An 18955-nucleotide genomic window follows, 5' to 3' on the forward strand; every position below is an offset into this window, starting at 1 on the left:
GAACAGTCAAGAAACAATCTACATTTGTTTTAAATTAGTGGAAAATGTAACAGTACACATTGCAAATGTTCAGCCATTTCGCAACAAAATTCACAAATACAACTTAGGATGCATCAAGTTTTCTGGGCATCCTGTTTCTCATAAAAATGTTGACAAGTTGAGATGTCAATAATAAGAAGCCTATGAAATCCCTTTGTATGAATCTTAGTGATTTCTTTCTTCATAGTTCAGATATTTTATATTTGCAGATACAGGAAAAGGTTGATAATAGAGTGCTGCGTATACCTCTAGATTATTTGAAATGGGTAAAAGAATATATTTATTAGCTATATACATCATAGTTCTGGGTTTCAGAAATCAGCGGAACCAGGAGCTCTGGGGAAAGGGATTGCATCCCTTATGTTCTCAATTCCAGTTGCAAACTGCACAAGTCTTTCAAAACCCAATCCAAATCCAGCATGAGGAACTGAAATAGGCAAAACAGCAGGAAAGTTCACTAAGAATTCCATTCATGAACCAGCTAAAATAGTGTTTTACAGCAAACACAAAGTTCAAAAGTCAAAAGATGAAATAAAGCACAAGTGAAATGCTATCCATATCCGTTTAGAAGAAATATGGATATTAATTTTGATATCCGTTTAATATCCGTATTTGTATCCATATTTGTTGACTATGGATACAGATATGGATATATCAATATCCGATCTGTATCCAATCCATTTTCAGCTTTATAATCTTTTAGGGCATATTGTTACACAGTGCCTCTTAATCCTTGCCAATATTTTTACATTATGAAGAATATCCAACCATTGCTTTTGTATTCACTTTAAGCTTAGGCACATGAATGACCTTGCAAGTGTTCCTTTTTGTTTGATTACTGTTGGCTTCTTACAATTGTTACAATTAAGCATGAACTTTGAAAAGCTAACAAATGATTGTTTTAATCCGATGCACCATTCCTGATGCCACCAATGAGATTCCCCTTTCCCCATCAACCCAAAGAATTATCATCTCTTACTTAAGTTCAGATCCAAGTCAGTGTTATCATCATGCTTGCATATTCCAGTATACAACCAAGGCACATACATGACTTTGCCAATCATGAACTAAAATGCTGGTCAGTGCGCATGATGCATCATTTTATATATCATTCCGGTGCCTTCTTAGCACATGACAGTAGCATGGCATTGGCTGCATGCCAAGGCTTGGCATGCAACAGCACCACTTTGTGCAAAGCATTGGCATGACACAGTACTTACATGCCTATCACAAACCAGCACACCACCGTGCTTGATACCAATGCATTAATGCAACATACAGAATGATTATTTTTAAAATTTAAAAGACAAGTAAAACCTCCGACCTGACCCAAAACGTCGGAGATCAAGGTACCACCAGTAGCTATCTTTATTGAGATTTAACTCCTCCAGACGACTCCCAAGATATTCCAGGCGTTCTTCTCTTTGGCTTCCACCAATAAGCTCTCCCACCTAGAATGCAAATGATCATTATACTGAAGTTAACAAGAGCACCTTAAAAGAAAGCAGAAAAAATATGATGCCTTGAGATGCTACGGAAGAGACTTGATTGTTAGATACATTGGGTGCCAAGCTTCTACAATGCATTTAGATATAAGGGACTCAAGTTTGGTGCACACTGGTACCATATTGACACATGGTTTGCACCTCTATTTTGCTGTCCCGGCACCAAGAGTTGCACTAGTACCATACTGGTCCATATAATACTAGTAAGATACCAATACATGTACTAATGCGGATACTTTAAAGCTTGATTATGGTATTTATTCTAAGGCAAGTTGTTGGGTGTAGCCCAATGCAAGACTTTATAATGGACTACAACTTCAACTAGAGGTACTGCAGGCATTGCATCTAGGAGTGTCAAAGGGTCAGGTTTTTTGCCACATCCATACCCAAACCCAAAATATATTTGTGAGGTCCAAAATCAAACCCAGATCCAATTGAAACTCTACACCCACACCCAATATTGGACCCAAAAAATATCGTGTATCAGGTAGGGTTTAAGGTAAAAGTCGAGTATTTAACAAGTTATTTTGCTGCACCTTTGGGCTTTTTTTTTCAATTTTTTTAATGCATCCAAAATGCTACCACATGAATTGTGAAGCACGAAAAAGATAATGATATTAAAAAATAAAAAGACCTATCTAAAAGCAGTTATCCATTCATCATGATTTGCATCAACGGTCAATGCATGTACAGGGTTTCTATCATACCTACACTTCAAGAGAACTACCAATGCATTTGAATGCATATTAAGAAATGAATTTTCTGAAAATTTATTCTCTTACTACTACAAAAATATGCATATGAGATATATGATCAATGCAAAACATAGAACAACAATTTTTGTGGCTTACCCTAGGAACCAACAAATCCATAGCAGCAACTGTCTTCCCATCATCATTTTGCCGCATATAAAATGCTTTAATTTCCTAAAACAATTTTAAGCACATACAGACTATGAGCTTATCAGTGCAACAGTGACATGAATAAGGTTAAACCTTGATGTAAGACATACCTTAGGATAATCTCTGATAATTACAGGGCGGCCAGCAAAAGCAACTTCAGTGATGTATCGCTCATGTTCACTTTGCAAATCCAACCCCCACTTGACCTATCAAAGTTGCAGCATTCATGTAAAATTCTTCCTCTCTCTCTCTCTCTCTCTCTCTCTCTCTCTCTGCATGGTGTGTCCGTGTGTTGGGTTCGGGGAGTCGGTTCTTCATAGTTAATTGAGAAACTTCTGGTAACAAATATCTACCAGCAAAAAGAATGACAGAAGAAAAAAAGGTTCCCTGACAAAGGCATAGGTAGAAGAAACCTAATTCCAGAAGGAATCCAACACAAAGAATCCAATACAAAATATCGATTCAGGAAACCATGGTAGAATGGTTGTGAGCAGTAGAGAGGCTTTGTGGACAAAAGATGACCAAGTGCAAGCAGAGAATCTGCCTGCCCATGCCTATAATAGTTGGCTATATGGCTACTTTCTTGCAAATCGAAATAGTATTTGACTCGGTCATAGCGCGAAGGCACATCCAATTCTATTTTTATGTACCTCCAAATTGTACTGGCCTTCTCTAGTTATCGCCTAAAAGAACCGCATGTATATGAATTTAATGTAGTTCGAAATTTAGAATTAGCTCTGAAATAAGGGAAAACAAAATATTTGAGAGGAAATACATAACTGGTTCAGTTCACATCAAAAAGTTTTACGATAATGAAAATCTGGACAGTGTTTTTAAGAATAAAAGCCGAACCTTGTAGATATTCAAACATCAAAATATATCGAAACTGTGATGTTATTCTACAAGCATGATTTGAAGAGCCATTTGTGGCAATCAGAGTGGACTAGCACATTCCAAGCCAGCATCATGGCACATAACACCAGCACAGTGCTGGCTGCATGCCACAGTGCCAGTACATACTAAACATTAACATGGAATGATACAGTACCATCAGATGATACTTTAATCCATGCTTGCGAGAACATTGGGGATTAGCAGTCACATATACCAGCTATAGTCTAGCAAAGACTGGAAAAAAGTACAGAGCCAGGTAGTATAGTAATTAATAAATGTGTAATTTAGCCATGTTAAGATAGATTATAAGTTTCAGTGTTATCATGACTCATGAGGAATCATAAGTCAGCCGAAGAATTCCCAGATGAGTTGGTCAGGTCCCAGGTTCTTAAAGTAGAGGCTGTGTGCTCAATTCCCTGAGGTGGTTCCATGGAAACGTCTCTGTTGCAGGTGGCATGGAAGGTGGGTTCTCATGCGATCAAGGTAACATTTGAAAGCACAAAAAAGGGCAAAGATCCAGTGCAGTCAGGCACAGTAAGAGTGAGATGGTTGGGAGCAATTTGTTGGTCTGTAAGAGCCAATAGATGCTTGCTCAAACCAACTGCTATCCGGTTGAGCTATGTTGTTCTGGTCCACAGGCTGGATAATCATACCGAAACCCGAAAAAGAAAAGAAAGCAACAAGCTAAAACATTTGTTTATTATAAATTGGGCATGCATTACCGGGAACTCAAATTTCTTTTTTGCACCAAGAAGAAGTTCAACAGCATCAGAATAAGTCAACTGAACAAAGTCCTTCTCAACCACATCCTGCCAACAAGTAAAAAAGAAAAACTATAAAACGCTTTCAACGATGTTCATCTAAAGTCTTGAGAAGCTACATCAAGAAATACGGCAGAAGATTTATCCAAAAAAACCACGATGCATGCTTTTTTTCTTTTTGGCGAGTATCAGATAATGAAAGGTTAGAGCATACATTCAATCTATTTATGATTCCTTTCTCAATCCATGTATTAAAGAAATCCATGTCTTCTTTGCAGTTTTCAAGAATATACTTTACCTGCAAAATATCAAAACATCATATTAGTCACAAGAAAAAAAAACTAACAAAAGAGTCGTTTATTAAAAAAGAAACATATCTTTTATATAGACAGATAGCATATAGCAGATGTCAATAGATGTGAAGAGGAAACATACTACATACTGGAGATAGGCAGTTGCACAGGCCATGTCATCATTCAGGTCCGCAAAGGCAAGTTCAGGTTCAATCATCTTTGCAAGAGAAGACACAATGTAAGAGAAGCAGTTCAAAGTTTTGAAAAAAAAAATGATGCTGATTAGTGAAATGAAATTAACTAAGGAACTTCAGGTACCCAAAATTCAGCTAAATGTCTTGAGGTGTTTGAATTTTCTGCCCTAAAAGTAGGACCAAACGTGTATACCTGGAAGCCAGCCAGCATAGTTTAGCCATCATGTCAACCCACTTACAAATTACATATGAACAAAGACTAGTCAAATCGTTCAAATTTCTACTACATGAAGGCTTAGCAAAGGAAGGAGCTCATACATCACAAAGAGCGGATGCATATGTTTCAGCATTTAGTTGCCCTGATACTGTCAAGAATGCAGGTTTCCCAAAGAAGTCCTAGGAGCAGAGGAGAAGAAATCATTAACAACACAATTCCAATGATTCCAAGGTCTCTACAGCATAAGTTCCAAGTAACATATATTGCAGACATTAATAGGCAACAGTTAAATTAGCTGAGTGAAGCAGTTCCAGCAAGTATAATGCAACTAAACATTCTTCACATCCTTACTTTGCAGGTTGACAACTTGACATGATGACGCAGGGAATTGAATTCTCAGCTTGGTTTTAATGTCTGTCACCATCTTCCTATGTGCATGTGAACTTGTAGCACTAGAATACTACAGATCTCAACTCCTATCCATCATTATTATCAGGTTGACATGAAGGCACACAAAATTGAATTCTCAGCTTAGTTTTAATGTCTGTCACCATCTGACTATGTGAATATGAACTTATGGCACTAGAATACTACAGACCTTAACTCTGATCGACCATTATCATTTGTGCTGAACTTGTATTGAGTTGATGAGCACCAAACTCAAGGTATTTCGTGCAACATATCTAGGATTTGTAATAGATAATTGCAGTATTAGTGGATTGCAGTATCAACATTGGACCTGTATTCAAGATTCCCTTTATATATTATGTGGACATGTGCTTGTGAAAATTACATTTGCAGCATGGTAGCTTCAAAATACGTCAATAACCACTTGTTCATTCCATACTGGTTTAGGGTTTTGATGCATATTTTTTGCAGTCATATGATGGCATCGACATGCCTACAACATATTCAAGAAAATTAAAGTTATGAAGATATAAAAAGCAGGCATCTTCAAAGTACAATTGATAATGTTTAGCAGAATCTGCTTAAATAAACAGGGCAAAGCTTGGACAGGGTATTAGACTCACCTGTGACCAATCAATTTTCCCATCCTTAGAAGTAGGAATAGTATTGACTAGGCAATCAGTACCTTCTCGGGTGTTAGGGATCTGTTGAGAAAAGAATCAAAAGGTAAACAATGACAAAAAACTCGCAATTGACCATACAAACAGCTTCTTTGCTAATCAATTAAAATCAAAGAAATAACTAGATTCTCTTTTTCTATGTTGAGTCAAACAAAAGAACAGTGAAACAGCATAAACGAAAAACCATAATCTCCCGCAGGGAGGAAAACTGTCAAGGATAGCAATAAGATGCTATCCTACCATAACCATACATGAGCATAAGATTCCTTTGAGCTCCTGCAGGCATTTCTCAAACTTCTAGTCTGAGAAACTATTCCACTATGATTTAGAACCCCCCCCCCCCTCTTCATGAGAAAAAGGGGGGAATGGGGGGTTGGGTAAACCCAAAAAAAAAATCCAATAAATGAGACAAGGGGAATAGCCACAGGTGATAAAAAGGTTAAATCAGAAAACCATATCAATTAGAACATTTGTAGGGTACAAATCCTTTTTTAGTTCTCAAGAAATATCTTATATTCAAAATTTCAAACCCATGAGCTTTTGACAACCATATGTTAGCCCTTAAAATTCCTTTCTAAACTCAAACTATTGGTTGATGATTCAAGAACTTGTGACGTAAGTACTTGCCTCTGAGAATTATGAGAACCTCTTCTCTTACCAATGAACTTGGCAGTGCTCGAGGGTGCCACATACAGTCCCTATTTGTTCTCCCTCATCATTAATTTCTTTGTTTCCCCTAATTAGTTGGCTTAATGTAGATCATAAATGCTCTATTTCCTTCTTGTCTTTTTACATCTCTCCATTAGAAAACCATTTCACTGGGCACTCCATGATATAGTCATGGACAACTTTATCTAAGCCCTTATTCAATTGCATATGACTTACAAGTTTAGCTTTTTTGCACCTATAAGTTTAGCTCTTGTGATTTTTGACATTCTAGTACTTTGCTGCACTGTGCTTAATTACATGTAATTAATCATGATCTTTTTCCTTCATTGTTAGTGTATACTCTCTCTTACTAAAAGAGAAACTTCTTTTAGTAGATGGTTCAGGCCTTATTAAGGCAGTTGAGCCCACTATCATGGTTGGGAAGCAGGGACTGCTCACCCTTTCCCCACACACAAGTTGTGCTATAGCTAGTCTTACTCCTTCCCACGCCTTCTCCCCCATTGGCCATCTCACCCCTCTCTCTCTCTCTCTCTCTCTCTCTCTCTCTCTCTCTCTTCCTCTCCATTTCATCCAAAAAATGAGAAGCATCTCCTTTCTCATAAGATGTGCTAGACTGTCAAGCCTCTTATAACTCTAAACCTCATAGCTTCATCACCATTCTTCCCATCCAAAGAAATCTAAAAGGACATCTTTAAGCTTCCTAAACAAAGTTGCCTTTTTTGAGAAATCTCGTATTTTTTTAAATTTATTCTCTGCGAAGTTGACCTAATTGTCCTCATGCCTCCAATAACATAGACCGCTCTTGACTTACATCACAATTCCTTTTTGTCCGACAAAAGGTCTATATTCATTTTGTTTCTTTCACAGCCATTTCTTGTGCTCTAGTATCAACTTATGAATTTTCCATAACAGCACTCCTTTCATCCTCTTGCTTATGGTAACTATGAGATGGCTGCTCTATTTGCAACATAATTAGTACTCCATCTTCCCAATCACCATTTCCTCAACAGATCACATCTTACGCATGAAGGAAAACCATGTACATTTCCACTATCAACTCTAGATTCCAAATTCTATGATGTACACTATTCTACAATGTGCATTCATAGGTAGCTAGAAAATTGACCAGTTAACTGAAAGTGGGACTACATAATGCAAGCACATTATGCAAAAATATTTAGGGTTAGTTATTGGCCATTCTAGGCCAGCGGACCACAGCTTTAAGACTATATTGTCATATTACATAATAATACAAAACAATAAATCCTGATCCTGCCAAAGTTTGATGTACCACAATATAGAGGCATACTAATCATGTGCTAGCACAATATGCACCGTGGTACACCCTTGTATTGACTCATAGTTTATCGATACAAGCAGTACAGAATGGTATGTACTGCAGGACATAACTTGATACACCTCAATAAGGGGCGATAAGTATAGGGGTATGGTCGATTAATGGTTGGCCTCGCAAACTCCATATAGATGGGATAAGACTTGGTCACAGTTGGTGGATTGAGACTTGGCCTGAAACCTCTAGCTAGATATGATAGAATTATGCATGTCCAATCCATGGATACTGTACCAATTTCAGTACCCACATCAGTACCACGCTAGTATAGTTTCAGTATGGGTCGGTTAATGGTACTGGCACTTGGTACACCTCCTAAACCGAGTATCGAGTTGCCGCCTGCATGGTACTGTTTGCCCGGCACCATGCAGTAAAGTCTAGTACAGAAAACCATGGATTCCAATCCAAGTTTACCCAATTACCAAATGTAGTTGTTGCCAACATCCTATCACTTTGTCTAGATGAGGTAGCACAGTAATTATACACGATGAATCAAGTTAAGCTATAACAACATTCTCGAAAACATGGCTGGCAAAAGCCTCAATATTTATGTGTAAGTTTGCCAAAATTATTAAATGATATTTCACCAGTATATTATAGGTGACAAGGCCTATAGATATGCACATATACAAAGAATTGGACTAAAGTCATAGTAGTAGGATTTACGCCAAAATCGTATAAAATACATGATGAGCCACATTGATTATCTCCAAGGTTGAGTATGATTTAAAACATGTCACATGCTTGAAAAGAGTTTTTTAAAGGTTTCCATGAGCACGTATGAATCGTAGAACTAGGGCACCAAAATGGATTAAATGTTGTATAATGGAGAAAGTACAATGTTGATCATCACATGCGCACCTTTAGACAATTGGACTAAAATTCTTCCAAAGCACGTTCAAAATAAATAGCCTATTGTTGAATTATATCCAATCTATGGCTACTCAATGAACCAGTACAAGTCCTCCAAAATATTTGCTTTTTGTATTTAGGCATTTTAAATATCATAGATCATGCATATGTTATGGATTATCAATTTAGATGTCCATTATGCATTTTCTCAACATAAAAAGTTCAAATCCATTGACCATGTTCTTAAACAGAGAACAAGGTATAGGAACATGAGGACCACTAAAACAAAATCTAAGAAAGTATGGAGCAATTGTTGCTTGAGGAGAGGTTAGATGGTTCCAACATAATCTACCGTACCGCCCCATACTGTATCGCTCCATACCATACTAGGAGAAAACCGATACAAAACTTAACTTCAAGTCAGTACAAGCCTCGTACCGACTCGTACTGAGGCGTAGCGACTTGTACTGGCCCGTACCGAGGTGTACCGACTTGTATCAAACCATACCAAGATAAAAATTGAAAAAAAAATGGTTAGAGAGCTATTTCGGTACAGGGATGTATCATGTCAGACCCAACCGAACCGAATCGATAAGGTACCGATATGGTAACCAGTAGTGAGATTGTGGACCTTGGGTTCAAATGACCTCAATCAGATATAAGGGCCATGTAGTTAGCTGGAAAAACATCTCCTTAATACTCCTCTATACATTATTGGATGTCCAAGTGGCATTATTGCTTTGGCATAAGTATTGACTGCTCGGATCGGCTCAATGTTTGATTTACAAAGTAAGCAGCACATGGATGCTATCATGCCATGATATCAAGGGGAAAAGGTTAAACTGGTTTTTAAAATATACATTTTTAAGTAAATTATTATAATTATAGAAAGTTTTTTAACCATAATTTGATTAAATAACTACCGGAACCAACAAACCTATCCCATCAAATGGGGAAGGGTGTTTGGCTTCATGGATTTAGATTAAGGTATGATTCCTCAAAGTTTGAGAATGTGTTACATCCAACTCTCAATTTGATGATGAACTAGTGCTAAATTCCTTGCCCATACAACTTTGGGTGAAGCTGACATCTAATGAAATCTAAAAAATCTGGTGGCAAAAAAACCTACTCATCAATGATGTAGTTAAAGCTCATGCAACCAGGAAGAAGCTTGCCAAGACTCCATATGCCAGAAACAGCCTTGACAAATACGGAAAACATATGTTCTTAGAAACATGATGATAGATTATTGAATTTATACTTGAGAAATATATATATATATATATATTAAAAATATTGAAGAAAATATGTTTAATGTATGCATTTGTGCATGTATCTGTGTATAATGAATGTGTACTAATATAAAATATTCTGATCAATATGACTATAACCCTAGCAAAAAGCATGAATTATTTTAAAATTTTAATTCAAAGAAATGAATTAAAATAGATACCAAAGTAGTCACGCAGAATTGTTCACCAGCCCCTTCACAATCTGAAGCAGTAATAATTGGGCTTGAGATCCAAACAAAACCATTTTCCTGGAAAAACTTGTGAGTAGCATACGCCAGTGTGTTCCTCACTCTTGTAACCTAAATGAGCACCAACAAAACAAAGTCACCACATTTCCACTGAACTACAATGATCTGAATTATAAAATCACCTATCATGACATGCTAGTAAAGACACATGAATTGAAAGTTTAAAACATGTCTTTTCACATTATGAAGCAATGCAAAAATATAGATAAAAAAACGAAGAAGTTTCTGCTCACTATGTGTTGTAACACCTCAAATGACTGTATAGTGTGCCCATTGCACTGAACATTGGCCAATATGGCACAATTTAATTGATAATATGAAACTTTGGCATGTGCATACATAATTGTTGTCGTTCTTCAGAGATATACAAAGTTTTGTGCAGTGGATAACGAAAAGAAAAATTCTCCTTGATTGCGAAATCCTTATTCAAACACATTTTTTTGAAAATATATATGAAATTAAGCATTAATGAAAAGATCAAAAAAATGACAACATTTAAGGTAACAAATATAAATGACTAAGCTAGAAATAGCATCAGATAAGATTTACAATCATTGCATCTATAAGATAAAAATAGTGACATCAAAATATAGTTCACAAAGAGTAAGGTCATACTGCACCAAATGTATTTGTCCGAGGACGAAGATGAGCTATGGTTCTCAAAAATTCTCTGGTTGCTCTTTTCTTCTGGATAGGATATGTCAAGGGGTCACTTTTCCCAATCTGTAATAAGAAAGAAGGGTGAAACATCTAAACATATTTCATAACAAAGAAGCAAGCTCAGAATAGGAAAAGTGTTTGTGCATGCACTTGTAAATGTCTCTAAATTACCCACGCAACTCAATTTCATTCTTTTCAGAATTTCAACTACCAAAAATTTTCTTTACTTTTCCTCAAGAAGTTCATTAAAGATACCAGAGCGTGAAATAGGTTCATTACCGTGACGAGTCTTGCAACTTTCAGCTCCACTTTCTGCTTTGATCCTTGGCTACTCACAACAATACCCTCCACAAGTACAGATGCGCCAGTTGTGACAGCACCTGATTCCACCTAACCGCCAAACCAGCAATGTAAATTTACAAATATTGTGATTCTAGCAAAATAGCTAAGGTAACATCCAGAAACAACATGGACCAAGTTGGAGCCCAAGAATAATATCATCACATAAATGAGATATTTTGGAAACAGTGGTGTGACTTAAAATGATCAACTCTTCTGCCCCCTCAATGTGTTAGCTTTTAGAATCCTTAGTCATGCATTCCTTGAATCAAGTTAGCCACACTATCAATTGCATGTTTGAATTTTGAAAAATAGACACCAATTAAAAAGCTTCTTCATAAAAATTATAATCTATAAAATTAGGTAGTAATTACCCAACATAAATTTCCTATACAATCACTCTTCTGGTAGAGCCAAATTCAACTCCCAAAGGGACTTGGTTATCACTTCATAATCTGTAGCCTCCATGTCATGAGTTATTAAAAAAAAAATCTGCTTAGTAGTAAGGTAATATCTTGTACGTAGCAAAGGATTATAACTTATAACTTGATACAAGTGCAGCACCTAAAAGCTTATACCAAAGCTACTTCTTGCTCATATCTATTTCTTCAACCCTCAAATGCAGATTTGAACTTTTCAATTTCAAAGGAAAACAGCTTATGAAGAAGCACATTCTGCAGGGGCAGAATATGTAAAATAAAAGAGCTCTATAAAAAGAAAAGCATCAGCATAGTAACCAATAAGTTTATTATAATTATTTTAGGACCAACAAGCAATGAGGATGACAATAATCTCATTCCAGATGTTCCAATGATGACCATCCAACAGAAAAAATAAGTCCTAATACACTGCATAAGAAAAAACTGTCACCTAAACTGACAGCAGCTGATCTGATTATATGTACATATCCAATCCGAACAAGTTACCATTGTTAATACTGTGACATAACACCTGTACGCTACAGACAGAATCTTTTCTTCCTTTTTTCAACAATCAAGGAGCAATTCAAACCTTTTTCTATGAAAAAAAAAAACATATATAGCATAAAAAACTTAATGACATTATGAGACAACAATTTAGATGAATTGGAATCCGCATAGTAATAATTTGCAAGGATGTGCTTCATTTTTCAGAAAGATAGATGCTCTATCAGAGTTGTGCAACTTGTTAGAATGGAATCGAGGATCAGGTCTAGTACTCAAAGGCACATTCCTGCACCTTATTATGTAATGTTTGTGGCTTATATCATATATGGCTATCCAGAGTAATGTAACATGAACCATATTCATCAGAGTTCCTCAACATTTCTTCCAGTGAACTGATTATCCTTATTCTAAATATTTTTAAGACCATGTAAGATTTACACTCAATTTTCCCCATTTTAAATTGTAGGCAGTAAGTTATTTTGAAACAAGTAACCTCCACCATAACAAGATAGATACACCCTTATGTGAAAGGGATGTGCATCATTGAACTGTAAAAACCAGCAGTAAAGATTCAAACCATAGCTATAGAGTTTAAGGGTTGAAAAATTGGTCTAGGTGCACCCAAGATGATAATCCAACTAATTTTTTGAGGTATACAAATCAATTTGCATAAGCATTAAAGCTAGATTATCACCTATAACCAGTTTTTTTTTAATTTTTAAAATAATTTTCCTTTTCAGTTGTGATCATAGTTGTTGGTGCTTGTAGGTTTTTTCACTTAATTCTTCCCCTTATGTTTGTTTTAATGGGTGTAGCTGCACAGATTGTTCATTCAAATGTTAATGGGAAACCCTAAGTTTCAAGAAAAATCAAATATATGCTTATTGTTTGCATTAAAATAAAAGGTCATGACAATTTCAAGATGAAACAGTACTGAAGTTTTCAGGTGAAACTTATCCTAGAGAATTAAGGTGTCAGAAAGTGGATCCAAACCATTCGACAAAAAAATCCAAACCATTTTGGTATTAGAGAACCAGATGAATTTGCATTCTTAAATCATCAAATAGTCACCTTCATCATTTCTTATAATTATTTTAAGAGCAATATCCATTTTAATAAAATGATGCTTCTTTTATAAAGTACTTTAATCCACAGTCAATAATGTTGGTTTAAATGGAAATAATTCATGACTTATACATCAAATTCAAGGATCAATGGAATGAAAAATTATGAGTAGGGAAGCCCAAATTCAGCAAGAAAATAATTTACATAGGTGCCATTTGGGATCCGCTTTCATTTTATATTTTCAGAAACATAAAAATAAAAATTTTGTTTCTATTTTATTTTTAAATTTTCAAAAATATAAATATATTTGGTATAGTCAACTACTTTTAAAAACATAAACATGATGATGGTAGCTGAGGCAGTGGTAGCGGCAGTAAAGACAATGAAGACAGTAGTGGTGGTGGTGGCAATGGATTCGGTGGGGGATCATACACAAGTGATGCAAAGGCAAAATGGATGGATCATTAGGACCTGCAAAGGTTTTATGGTTTGATATCCAGAAAAAGGATTAGGGCAGAATGGGTAGCCATCTACATAACAAAGGGAGACTTGGAGATTTTCTAGAATTTTGAGGGCTAGGGTTTGATACTAGGAATTCTAGCCTAAAGTCTCTAGTGGCATGAAAGCTTTTAAGGGCTCTCTAATGGGTTCAGGATTTCTGGGTTGTGCACAGATTTATAGGACGCACAGATTTTAAGGAATTTAGTAACCAGAGAAGGGTTAAGGGATTTAGCGTTTCCTAGGAATTGAATTTAGAGTTCCTAGAGGACCAGCTTACTCAGTTACCACTGGTACATAGCAGGATTTCATGGCAGAAACCAGAACAAATATGTAAGATTGCTCCTGTAAACACATATTAAGCTGAAGAAGAAAATAAAATAAAATAGAGGAGTAGAGAAAGAAGAAGAAAAGAATAACATGACAGGAGAACAGATAAAGAGAGATACAGATCACATCTTCGTAACAAAAACTTAAAGCTGCGGTTTTGAATCAAATATTCATTAACTTTGAAGAAGGCGGCTAGAACCTTTTTCATACACATAAAACTCTAATATCTCCTGATCTTGATCCTTGAATCAAATAAATCTCTATCAACAGTAGAAACCTCGGAAAAGAAACCCAATAAAATGCACAAAAAAAAATATTGCATCCCTGCAGCAATAGCATCAACAGTGTCAAGCTACTGCAAAATGAATACAAGCTATGCTAGCATAATGGTGCTCACTAGCATTTCCTTTACCTACCTTATGCATAAAACTTAAAACTCAAGTGTTGTGTTTGTGTGTGTGTGTGTTGTAACAATACAAAATGACTAAAGGACTCAAATAATTATTTCAGAAACTTTCATGGACGTGAAAGGCTTCTTAACTAGTGTATGACCCACATTCCTAGTTTCTAGTCTCCAAAAAGGATAAAAATTTTCTAACCAAGCCACGACTACAAATTAATAATTAAATATGATTTTTCATAATTTGAAATTTTGAAATAGTGCAGGAAATATCAGGGTAATTATTTTATTTCAAGCATTTCTTGATTTGAGAATAATTGCTTCCATTTCTTTTCAAAGTATCCAAGGGAAATAACAAAAGTAAAATGAGGGAGAACCATCCAAGATGATTCAACCATGTGCAAGTTGGCTAAACAAAACCACGGTGAAGAAGCAGCCCAAAAGGAGGAAGAAGGGTCAAAAGGATGGATGACACCGCACACCCCACCCCCCTAAAAAAAGGGGAAAAAAATACAAGCTGATGAAGTGTTTAAAGCACAGACTTGGACAGAATAATTAGGATTTCGGCTACAATTATACCAGTGCAAGATTTAAGGAACAACACTTGTTCTCTTCTTATATATTGTATAAAAATTGATTCAATTGGAATGAAGCATGGGAATAACCAATCTATGCTTCAAGATCAGTATAGAGGACTGGAGATCAGAACAGAACATATTGACGTCCAAAGCTAGATAGCTTAGTGCAGCATTACCATATGCCAACCCATAATTTGTTGGTGGTCAAATCCTGATCAAAATCTCTTTAATAGTGCAATTAAAAAAAAATCATTCATCATAGAATAATACAACTAGCCCTTGGTGCATGCAATGCATGATTGGTTCAAGCAGGAAAAGTAGTTAATGGAAAGCCATGATTTCATCAACCAATGAAATGTTCCGCATCACATTTGTTTTTTCCCAAAAATTTTTATTTATGTGTATTGATAAATACACTCACTTTTGGTTGATCTATGTCTCTTATTTTTCTCAATGACGAGATAGAATATAAAAGGGGAGAGCATACTAAAATGGAAGTATATGTAAAGGAGTCGAGTATCCTGTGATGCCGTCACACACTTCATGGTCTTGTCAAGGTGGTTTAACTATATATTGTATGAGGAGTGTATGTAAACAGACCCATAAATACCTGATCATAGCCTTCGGCATCAATATTCATCACGCATTGCAAGTTGGACAGGCAGGAGCCATCATTTAACTGGAAAATTGAGAAGTAACACCATATTAAATAATTTAGTAAAGTAATTTTGTTCACAGATTTATTAGAATAAAGAAAGAGAAACACCATAGTTTGCTACTAGCTATGTGCAATGCTTGCATGCTTCTGTAGCACAGGCTAGGAGTAAATTATTAGTCATAATTTGGATCCTGTCATGGGACCCACATAATCACAACCTAAATTAAGATAATATATTTTTGTGGGCCTATGTCATTAAGAAGCTTTATAGGCAATGTCATAGTTGTGTCCTTCTCTACTAGCACTTGTCTAATTTCTTAAACCCCGGAACATGTTTTAATTGAGTGTATCAAGGTCATAAACCATATTTTCTTCCTTTTTTACTTATCTTTACATGTTTTTGTTGGGGGGTGAGGAGGGTGCTTTTGACTTATGGTTCGACAAACAAGAAGTTTATCGGGTCAAATCAAACCATATACTTAATTTTTCTTGTTTCCCTCACTATTTTTGTCAAACCTATACCTTTTTAATCTTGTATCCAAAAGCAAAGATACTAGGATCCCTAGGTAAAAAAGGTAAAGTCTTCAAAGTGCCCAAAACTTGAAATATATTGGTATATTACACTTTGACTACACAGTATTCTAGTGAAGATAATGAAGATAACATCCTACATATGAGCTGTAATTTTTATCCTCCCAAACTCATGATTGCCCCAATAGATACAAAAAGTTTGACGTTGTCTAAGTCTTCATTTAGAAGAGCTTGAGTTGGTGTGTTTCGTTTGTTCATAAAATATAGATCATTTACTATCTGAATCAACCTAACTATCAAACTGTAGTGGTGTGCTGGCATCCCTCGTTAGAGATACAATGATGAGTCTGATAAGCTTTACAGCAAATACTGACTTGGTGCTCAGCCACAATAACAGTGTAGAAGATAGTATCATGTTTTCTGTTTTATACTTTTATTCAAGACAAGAGAATCTCTCACAACAACATAAAAGCCAGCATTCATCAGTAAGATCACTGGCCTAATTAGGGCATGTGGAACCATAGAGCTCTAGTGAGGTGGAAAAGGCAAGGGGAGCAATACAAGATTGGAAATAACAATTAGTCCTTGTCTAAACTATCTGGGGTTGGTTTTGTGATTACTAAAGTTGTTATGTAAAAGCATAAGATAAATTGGTTTCCAAATCCTTTCACACAACTTCCATCAGCAATAGCTTAAGTCTTTCCCTTCTTTCTAGACCCTCTGGTATAAACTAGAGCAAATCTCATTATCAGATCCTCATTAGGACTTTATTATACATGTACTTGCCATCTTATCACAACATCCTTCCTAGTTTTACCAAATTCATCTCATCCATCTCTGTTGTGTTCATCCTGTTTTATTAAGCCCTCTTTCTTGCCCAACATGCTGAACCATATAATGTTGTTAGCATTATTTTATTCTTTATAAAATTCCCTTATATACACACACACACACACATATATAATACATAGATATATGTATGCATGTATAATACATACATATATATAATGCAAATATATATATATGCATGTAGATATAATACATACATAAATAGATATATATATATATATATATATATATATATATATATATATATATATATATATATATATGTATGCATATAGTATGTATATATGTATAATATATATACACATATATATATATATATATATATATATATAATACATACATACATATATATATTATAGCAACAGCACAATGCTTCATATCGGTAGATACATAACTAGGCATATTGAACCTAATGAAGTAAACCGCACTCCGAATGAAACAAAAAATGAAGGCTATACGAGCAATGACGGGCACGAGTTCATTCAATTGGTGTTCAATTGTTGAGATATTACATTCTCACCTCGATGAACGTCACGCTGCTCTGAACTCGACAAGTCCGTACCCAACCTCTGATCGCAAGCGCCTGCCCTAACCGGTCCATCCCTTCGTCAGGTCCGCCCTTCACGTCAACAATCCTTAGACGCTTCCGGAACTCCCGAATCCTTTTGCCGGCCTCCGCCGCCGGCTTCTCACATGCCACGGCATCAGCGGAGAGGGTTCTGTTGCAAAAGAGCCTCCATCTTGGAGCGGGAAGGTCGGGAGACCGAGCGAGGACGAGAGGGCGGTGGAATAGAGGGGAGGGGCCGCGGAGGATTGTGTCCGCGGTTCTTGATTGCCGGGCAGTGGGCCTAGGGTTTCCGGTGCGGCAGAGAAGGAGGAGACGAGCGGCGGAGCGGTGGCGGGTGAGGGAAGACGAGGCGAGGGCGAGAGAAGCCGCGGCATTGGCGGCGGCCGCTGCCCCCGTCATCCTCTCTCTCTCTCTCTCTCTCTCTCTCTCTCTCAGAGCCTCTCTGGGGGAGGAGTCCTAATCATCTGTTACTGGCTCTCCCTCGGTTCTATTTAGTCTGGGATTCTTGGTGCACCCTCTTGCACGTGATCTCCTTGGGCAAGGTTATACTGATTACTGACCGTTGTTCATGTAATGTCGGCAAAGACGAATGCGAGTTTATTTTGAAATTGACATTAGTTATTTACATAAAACCCCTTATCTGTCAATATTATGCACAAGCTTTTTATGCAAACTTGTATCAGGTATACCTTTGCTAGGTCTATCTACCGAGTAACTCGGGTTATAGGCTAAGATTGCCATTATGGGGAAAAGTGTCATGAAACTTTTGCAGAATCAAGATTCAATCTGGGTCTATTTGATCAAATCGAAGCATGACGACTTTTTATGCAAGGTGTGTACAGTTTATCTTTTTTTTTTTTTATCAATGATAAACCATATTTAACAATCCAACCTAAACCAAATATATCCATCGCCATTAAAAAATAAAATATCCAACAACTTTAAAGGGACATTTATCTTAGCCATTCCTAAGATAGATTCTATATGATTAGTAACTTATGATGCCCTTTGATCTGTTGCACTGATAGGTTCTCCATAAATATGTTAAATTTCGTAAGAACGAAGAATTGCTCTCATTCTCCAACAATTTTATTTCAAAAGAATGAATAGTAATGTCTAAAATTGTTGACAAAAAAAAGCTACCTAATAACCATCAAAAAGTCTTACTCTAGAAATAAAATATTAAAATTTTAGTTGCATATAACATACCTTTCAAGATAGTACGCTAATTTTATTATTGAAAATGCA

The 18955-nt window shown here is 36.1% G+C and overlaps 1 protein-coding gene across 2 annotated transcripts; it reads right to left on the reverse strand.

Annotated features, from left to right (window-relative positions):
• LOC103711635 (asparagine--tRNA ligase, chloroplastic/mitochondrial) lies at positions 1–18201 on the reverse strand. Of its 2 annotated transcripts, XM_008797871.4 has the most exons (15): positions 17660–18201; positions 15712–15780; positions 11245–11355; positions 10921–11028; positions 10219–10356; positions 5837–5917; positions 4907–4984; positions 4713–4781; positions 4537–4611; positions 4316–4399; positions 4063–4149; positions 2557–2652; positions 2396–2470; positions 1364–1490; positions 1–466 (listed from the first exon to the last, which is right to left on the reverse strand). In XM_008797871.4, exons 1-15 carry the CDS (start codon positions 18104–18106, stop codon positions 351–353), a joined length of 1761 nt encoding a protein of 586 aa, XP_008796093.2. In that variant the 5' UTR covers positions 18107–18201; the 3' UTR covers positions 1–350. The 2 variants fall into 2 exon arrangements, with proteins under 2 accessions (XP_008796093.2, XP_026662224.2); XM_026806423.2 differs by lacking the exons at positions 4713–4781; positions 4907–4984.
• Between the last annotated feature and the right edge of the window lie 754 nt (positions 18202–18955).

This window comes from Phoenix dactylifera, chromosome 5 (assembly GCF_009389715.1).
Source record: "Phoenix dactylifera cultivar Barhee BC4 chromosome 5, palm_55x_up_171113_PBpolish2nd_filt_p, whole genome shotgun sequence".
Taxonomy (NCBI): Eukaryota; Viridiplantae; Streptophyta; class Magnoliopsida; order Arecales; family Arecaceae; genus Phoenix; species Phoenix dactylifera.

Excerpts from the sequence above, each read along its gene's own strand:
- LOC103711635 (XM_008797871.4), bottom strand. The coding sequence starts at position 18,106 with ATGACGGGGGCAGCGGCCGCCGCCAATGCCGCGGCTTCTCTCGCCCTC. Across the intron at positions 4,400-4,536 it reads CTGCCTATCTCCAGTATGTA|GTAAAGTATATTCTTGAAAA; the intron begins GTATGTTTCCTC and ends GATATTTTGCAG. Across the intron at positions 2,653-4,062 it reads AAAAGAAATTTGAGTTCCCG|GTCAAGTGGGGGTTGGATTT; the intron begins GTAATGCATGCC and ends CAACTTTGATAG.